Source organism: Lampetra fluviatilis, chromosome 44, assembly GCF_964198595.1.
Source record: "Lampetra fluviatilis chromosome 44, kcLamFluv1.1, whole genome shotgun sequence".
Lineage (NCBI taxonomy): Eukaryota > Metazoa > Chordata > Hyperoartia > Petromyzontiformes > Petromyzontidae > Lampetra > Lampetra fluviatilis.
The window spans coordinates 6,085,245-6,093,463 of NC_136318.1; the positions used below are offsets into that span (position 1 = coordinate 6,085,245).

Genomic DNA, 8,219 nt, shown 5'->3' on the forward strand with positions numbered 1-8,219 from the left:
TGAGGTGATCCCCATTAGAAGCCATATTAATAACGATAACAGATACATATTAGCTTAAAGCATAGACAGTAAAAAAATTTTCATGCCACTGTTAAAGTAAATGAAATAACCTTATTGGTTCTTTCGGTAAAGTCACGTAGAAGGGAAATAATAAAATAATAAAAATAAAACATAATAAAATACAATTCTCACGACGTTTCGGCCACAACGCAAGCAGCCGTCCTCGGGTGAAGAACAGGTCTGTCGGAAAGACAGCGTCTGAATGAACACCACCAAGCTTGGCAGCGTATATTTAAGCTGGGTTAGAGGAGGGAAGGGTGCCTTGACAAATTAATTTGCATATCAACAGAGGAATTTAGCATATTTATGGAAAATGCAGATATGGGATTAGTCACTACTTGTGGAATGCGTAGGAGGTGGTGGGGGGGGGGTCTCAAAGTCATATTATGCCCGTGCATTATGTAGGATTAGCAGCAACAAAGGGAGGAAGTAGGGTTAGCAGTAATAAAGGGAAGGAATTTTAATAGTAAGGAGCTGCAGCAGCCAAACCACCATTTAAATCGAAATTTAAATGAAATAACCCCATGTGTTCTGATTTTTGGGCCACCCTGTATTAAATCATGGTGACGATGACGTCGTCCCCGATGATGAAAAGTTGTTTTTGTTTAAGACTCGCTGTCTCTCTTCCTGCTCAATCGAGCGTGCAACATCCCGTTTAGCGCACGAGCCAGTGATGAGAATTCCACGTTCGTATGGCGAGCCCGAGTCCCTGCCCACAACAGGCTGTTGATGGCGGTTGTTGGCCTCCAACAGCGGCGTTTAATCCCCGGCCGGAACTGTCCAGGGAACTCTGCTCCGGGAAGGATTTTAGTAGCCACATCCAACCGCTCCCTTGTCTGTTGCTCACGATTGCCGTGGTGCAGTGCGTGTGTGTGGCGTGCATCGTTGCGGCCTTTATAGGTGCTCGCTAACAGCACTTGCCCCCAACAGTCTGTGCAGGCTACACGGGGGATCTTTGTCTTGTATGGCGAACCCGGCCACCCCAGTTCAATTACCGCTCACGGCCAACACCGGAGGCGATTATCTGAACCGATCATGGGGCCTCCCCTAGGTCGACTCAGCCTCAAATGAGTACCTGGTGCGGTGTGCAAAAAAAATCGTCACTGGGGAGACAAAAGGCGGCCGGGCGTGGTGAATCGGTGATCGTTGGATCATGAATCAATCACCCTGATTGGGCGATTGGGTGATTAGGTGAGTGGATAAGTCAGTGGGTGAGTGTGTGAGTGAGCGAGCTAGTGCAGTGAATCGGTGAGCGTTGGATCATTAATCAATCACCCTGATTGGGTGAGCGGGTGAGTGAGTGAGTGGGTGAGTGAGTGGGTGAGTGAGTGAGTGAGTGGGTGAGTGAGTGAGTGGGTGAGTGAGTGGGTGGGTGAGTGAGTGAGTGAGTGGGTGAGTGAGTGGGTGAGTGGGTGAGTGAGTGGGTGAGTGAGTGGGTGAGTGAGTGAGTGGGTGAGTGGGTGAGTGAGTGAGTGGGTGAGTGGGTGAGTGGGTGGGTGAGTGGGTGAGTGAGTGGGTGAGTGAGTGAGTGGGTAAATGAGGGAGTGAGCCCAATGAATCGGTGCGCGCTGGAACACCAATCAATTACCTCGACTGCTGCATCGCCCTGAACCCTACCGAGTGCAGCAGCGAGGTAGCAGCTGGGAGCTCCTCACATATACAGCAGCAGCAGTGCAGTTGCGTGCTTGTGTCGGGATGGCTCACGACTGGCGAACTGTGTTACGTATGCGGTTGATCTGGGAATTGCCGCTCACTCTGGAGGAGTTGCAAACTCTTTGCGCCTGACACGGAGCGTGCCACGAAGAGGTGGGGCCCTTACCATCAGCCCCAACCCAAACAAAGCCACCGCCTGTGTAGGTGGTGTCATCAATCACTGCACCCCCTCAACCTTTTCATGAGTAATGGGCCAGTTGTGGAGAGAGTGGAGGAATTCCCATACCGTGGGCAGTGTGCTTATGACCAGCTCCGGTTTGGCAGCGGTGGTTTCACTTTGAATCACTTGACTGGCCATTATCTTTTCATCGGCACATGAAGCTCCGGGTCTTCTCTGCCACGGGTATGCCCTCTTCACTACGCTTGCGAAACGTGGACCCATTTTTTTTTACACACCACCTCACAGACACATCAAAGGCACTTGCACAGGTTTGAAACATTCAGGCTGCTCTGCCCATGATCCATCCCAGGGTTAGCCAGACTGGATTGTGTGAGCTCACAGATTCTTGAGAGATTTGTTATACGGAAACATCAGTGAGCTCCTCCGGCAGGAGAGGCTGCGTTTGACTCGGTCATTTGGCCCGCATGCCTAGCCACCGCTTGCCCAAGCAGCTTCTGTTTGGCCGGATAGAAGGAGCTAAACGGATGCGGCATGGGCAAAAGAAGAGACGGGCTGATGTGTGAGTGGATGATTGAGTGGTACGGGCTAGAGAAGAAGTGGGTTAATGTGGGACAGGAGGATGTGGAGCTGAGTTGTCCTGCCGGCGACGATTACCAGCGGTGTCAAATAACCAAAAATAGCAAACGATGGTGTGAATAGCCATTATTTATTACCCAGAGTACAGAATAATATTGCACTCCAATCACATTTTATATTATATCTATTAGCATTAATGAAACTTTATGGGGTATTTTTATTTACTGACAAAGCTTCGTGTGGTTTAGCACAGGACACAGTGCAGCTACAGAGCTGTCTGTTGGCTTGCGTCTTTAGCTATTGCCTCGCCACTGATATCCAATCCCAAATGTGCTGCACATGCGTTAACTTTACTCTCACATTATCTTGCAACCGTACTTATCATCATCATCATCATCAGCAGCAGCAGCAGCAATACCACAACCTTCATTGCCAACACAATTATCATTGTTACCATCATCACTAACTTGACCATCTTCACTATGATCTTCTCGTCATTAGCACCACCACCACCACTATGATCACATAAGACCATGCCAATATCCATCACTTTCATCATCATCACCACTATTACAACGTCCAACATCTTTAATCATCACTACCAGTGTCATCACAAGCATCAATTGCCGATCATCGTTTTAATCTCAACCAACACCACTGCCATCATCGTTACCAATGTCACCAGCCACTGTGATCTCCATCATCGTCACCATCACTGTCATAAATTACCCATCATCATCATCATCAGCACCATCACAACAACCTTCACCACCGCCATAATCACCACCATCATCATCACAGCTCACGCTCTCCCCTGCTCTCTCCCCGCCGTGGCGGCACCACCTACTTACAGGTGTGGACCTCCGTGCGTCTGCGACGACGCCAACGCTGCTGCTGCTGGTGTCGTGCACAAGCGGAGCAGCTGACGTGACAGCACCAGTGGAAGGTGCAGTTGCACCTGCCCTTCGCAGCGCGACCACCACCACCACCACCATCATCGCCGTCCCTAGTCAAGCTGTCGTCATCATCATCATCGTCCACGTCATCGTCCACGTCGTCCACGTGGTGCTGGTGGAGCAGCACCGTGTTGTATCCCCGACCGCAGCACAAAATCTCGCAGCCCCCGGCTCCGGGCCGAGGCTGGCACCGGCGCCCCATCGTGCCCGCCACGCCGGCACGCGCGTCCTCCTCGCAGAAGTCGGGGGACTTCTCCAGGAAGACCAGCTCCTCCCTGATGGGCTTGCGGGGCTTCCAGCTGGTGGTGGGTGGGTGGTGGCAATAGTGACGGTGTTGGTGGGAGTGTAGATAGTGGTCGTGGTGGTGATGACGATGTTGGTGGTGGTGAAAATAGTGGTGTTGGTGGGAGTGGAGATGGTGGTTGTGGTGGTGATGATGTTGGTGGTGGTGAAAATAGTGGTGTTGGTGGGAGTGGAGATGGTGGTCGTGGTGGTGACGATGTTGGTGGTGGTGAAAATAGTGGTGTTGGTGGGAGTGGAGATAGTGGTTGTGGTGGTGATGATGTTGGTGGTGGTGAAAATAGTGGTGTTGGTGGGAGTGGAGATGGTGGTCGTGGTGGTGATGATGTTGGTGGTGGTGAAAATAGTGGTGTTGGTGGGAGTGGAGATAGTGGTCGTGGTGGTGATGATGTTGGTGGTGGTGAAAATAGTGGTGTTGGTGGGAGTGGAGATGGTGGTCGTGGTGGTGACGGTGGTGGTGGTGGTGAAAATAGTGGTGTTGGTGGGAGTGGAGATGGTGGTTGTGGTGGTGACGATGTTGGTGGTGGTGAAAATAGTGGTGTTGGTGGGAGTGGAGATGGTGGTTGTGGTGGTGATGATGTTGGTGGTGGTGAAAATAGTGGTGTTGGTGGGAGTGGAGATGGTGGTCGTGGTGGTGACGGTGGTGGTGGTGGTGAAAATAGTGGTGTTGGTGGGAGTGGAGATGGTGGTCGTGGTGGTGACGATGTTGGTGGTGGTGAAAATAGTGGTGTTGGTGGGAGTGGAGATGGTGGTCGTGGTGGTGACGGTGGTGGTGGTGGTGAAAATAGTGGTGTTGGTGGGAGTGGAGATGGTGGTTGTGGTGGTGACGATGTTGGTGGTGGTGAAAATAGTGGTGTTGGTGGGAGTGGAGATGGTGGTTGTGGTGGTGATGATGTTGGTGGTGGTGAAAATAGTGGTGTTGGTGGGAGTGGAGATGGTGGTTGTGGTGGTGATGATGTTGGTGGTGGTGAAAATAGTGGTGTTGGTGGGAGTGGAGATGGTGGTAGTGGTAGTGGTGAAAATAGTGGTGTTGGTGGGAGTGGAGATGGTGGTAGTGGTGGTGGTGGTGGTGAAAATAGTGGTGTTGGTGGGAGTGGAGATGGTGGTAGTGGTGGTGGTGGTGGTGAAAATAGTGGTGTTGGTGGGAGTGGAGATGGTGGTAGTGGTGGTGGTGAAAATAGTGGTGTTGGTGGGAGTGGAGATGGTGGTAGTGGTGGTGGTGGTGAAAATAGTGGTGTTGGTGGGAGTGGAGATGGTGGTAGTGGTGGTGGTGAAAATAGTGGTGTTGGTGGGAGTGGAGATGGTGGTAGTGGTGGTGGTGGTGGTGAAAATAGTGGTGTTGGTGGGAGTGGAGATAGTGGTCGTGGTGGTGAATATTGTGGTGGTGGTGGTGATGATGGCGGTGATAGCGGTGGTGGAAATAGCAATGATGATGGTAATGACGATGGTGGTGGCGGTAGCATTGGTAGAAATAGTGATGATGGTAATGACGATGGTGGTGGCGGTAGCAGTGGTAGAAATAGTGATGATGGTAATGACGATGGTGGTGGCGGTAGCAGTGGTAGAAATAGTGATGATGGTAATGACGATGGTGGTGGCGGTAGCAGTGGTAGAAATAGTGATGATGGTAATGACGATGGTGGTGGCGGTAGCAGTGGTAGAAATAGTGATGATGGTAATGACGATGGTGGTGGCGGTAGCAGTGGTAGAAATAGTGATGATGGTAATGACGATGGTGGTGGCGGTAGCAGTGGTAGAAATAGTGATGATGGTAATGACGATGGTGGTGGTACTGCATAGTGATGAGGATGTTGGTGTTGGACATAGTGATGATGAAATGGTGGTGGATTTTATGAGTTGATAGGTCTCCTCAGGCTGATAACCAGTGACTAGCATAGAGACTTATAGACTTAAGAGACCCAAAGTTCCAAATACACCTAATTGTGATGAAACCGGGTTCTCCGATGTAGAGAGTTCATGGCAGTGTTCTTTACTAATTTTTTACTTTCGCCGATAAGACATCATCAGTGTAAGCGCCGCCACATATTTGAGACCATTGGGGGTTTCACAGCAGCACGATCATGATGATGTTTGGGGGGGAGGGGGGTCACTTGTTGTGTGTTATTGGGGGGCCGCATGTCAGGACCCGCACTTAAGGGCCATCAGGGGGGACCGCCAGTGGCCCACGGGCCTTGCAATGAAGAACGCCGCATTTATGGTGTGACAGAGAGACAATGACAGACCGTGTTGTGATTAAGCCGGGTTCTCGAATGTTCTGAAATGGTGATCTCAGCGCCACTCAAAATCTACCCTGCCAAGGAGCCGCACCATCCTCTAGCGGTTGCGTGAGCTGAGTTCTTGCGCGTCTGCGCTTTCTCTAACACGATCCCACCTACACCATTGGAACCTCATTTGCCAGTAAAAAATATGATAATTGTTTTTTTTTTACCCTTCTATCTGGCAACAAAAACTTGTAAAAAAGGTGTCAGTTTTATTGCCAGATAGAAGGGTAAAAAAACAATTATCATATTTTTTACTGGCAAATGAGGTTCTAATGTTGTAAATGCTTACCCCGAGCTCTCATACTCTGATGGTGCATTGTCTTTGAGTTGTGCGCCTTTTGGCATCATCTGGTCCAACCCATGTGAGACTAGGCTCTAAGGAAAGCTGTCTCGGGTGTGGACCAATCAACTTCAAGGACAGTGCATACATTTCGATTTTGTCAAAGCGCTCTTCTTCCCCCTCCAACCCAGCTTAAATATACGCTCCAAGCTTGGTGGTGTTTCATTCTTCACCTGGGGACGGCTGCTTGCGTTGTGGCCGAAACGTCGTGAGAATTATTTAATTATGTTTTATTTTTATTATTTTATTACTTCCCTTCTACGTGACTTTACCGAAAGAAACAAGAAGTGCATACATTATCAGAGTTCTGTTTTTTGTTTGCATTCCGACCGCAGGTATTGTGGTCAATGCAAACATGACTCCTTGTAACAAGTATAACCCGTAAAAACAAAGTTTTTCACTATAAATCCTTTATATGCGTGGCGGCTAGAGTCCTCTCGTCCTCTGGCTTGAGATGGCTGCCACCTATGGGTCAGATGATTGCATTGCACCATTAAGCAATTGGTAATTAAATATAATATTTTTGTCCTAAAAGTGTAAAATTTTGGAGAAAAAATGTTCACGAACATTAATTGTCACGCACAACGAGTCTGTGTGCAAAATGTCAGCTCGATTGGATCACGGGAAGTGGGTTAAAAAACGACCCAAAGATTTGCACGGTCGTAAGCGCGCAAGCGAACTTAATATAAAGGATTTAAAAAAAGGCGTCAGTTTTGTTGCCAGATAGAAGGGTACAAATCCAATTATCACGACCCCACCTTTTCGCATCTCCGCTACTGCTGCTGCTGCTGCTGTCAGGCCGCTTGAGGTGGAGGAACACGGGACGGCGGTGCCGGGTGGCCAGCACGGCCTCCACAGCCCGCGCCGTCTTGAACTTGGCCTTGAGCCGCAGGGCGACCTCTCGGAGCGGCGGCAGGAGGGCCCAGCAGGTGCGGGCCGAGCACGAGCCCGAGATGCCGTGGCAGCGACAGTGCAGGGTGATCGCCCTGCGCAAGGCCTGCGCGCGCAGGAGATGAACGAGGATGCGACGAATGAGCCGATGCTCGCGTAGTGGTGATAATTACTCGCTGTTTCGCAAGCTGTGAGAGAGCGGATCGTAAACAAGGTTTTCCCGCTCAATCAAACGGTCAGGGTCAAATAGGGTGAGGTAGGGTCCAAACGCCAGATTGGGAAGGACCAATCGGAGGGTTCCACAAGGTGGCCGGGGATTGGGCAACCCGGCCACGAACAGGTATAAAAGCCAGAGCGCTGAGAGCTCTTGGTCAGTTCTGCTACACGAAGACCCAAGTCGGCCGAAGACGTCTAGGACCCTGGGCTAAGCCCTCCAGCCCTTATCAGGGCTGGGGCTCAGTGTCACCAGTGGTCGGGGGGAGATCCCCTAGGTCCAGCCAGAGGACGCTGGGAGAGCAGGGAGATTAGATAGCCTGCAGGGTCCGGAGGCTTGTACCTACTGAGGGTAACGGGTGAGGGGACCATATACCCCCCCTTTGTGTGATAGGGACTGTGTATTAAGACGATAAACAGTGTGTGCCATAGAGAAGTTTATAAGTCCGTCATTTACAACACTACACTCGCATTCTCTCTGTGCTGTTCGCCTTTTCGCGATGTTCTCTGGCGTGACACTGGTGGTGAGACGGGGCCATCAAGGAGGCTGTCACTGGCGTAGGCCAATGCGTTTCAAAGACGATGCTGATATTGTCCGAGCGTGTTTGCGTGCATGTATTTGCCACGGGCACACGTGCGGCTAATGCACACTTGATGCCTCGCAAAATGTATCGATTTGGTGTTTGAACATCTTAACGGCTGTTTTATTGCCACAAAGCGTAAAACGTATTCTTATTTTTCACACTTTGATGGTGGGAAAAGGGTCC

At 50.5% G+C, this 8,219-nt stretch overlaps 1 protein-coding gene across 1 annotated transcript in view; it reads right to left on the reverse strand.

The window, feature by feature from the left end:
* Positions 1 to 2,304: 2,304 nt before the first annotated feature.
* Positions 2,305 to 8,219, reverse strand: part of LOC144947153 (protein Wnt-7b-like) — a 23,708-nt gene continuing 17,793 nt past the window's right edge. Inside the window, exons 5-7 of the mRNA XM_078876347.1 lie at positions 7,107 to 7,345; positions 3,408 to 3,725; positions 2,305 to 2,410 (exon numbers count right to left, since the gene is read on the reverse strand). Coding sequence (XP_078732473.1) covers positions 2,305 to 2,410; positions 3,408 to 3,725; positions 7,107 to 7,345 — 663 coding nt within the window. The remainder of the gene's footprint in view (positions 2,411 to 3,407; positions 3,726 to 7,106; positions 7,346 to 8,219) is intronic.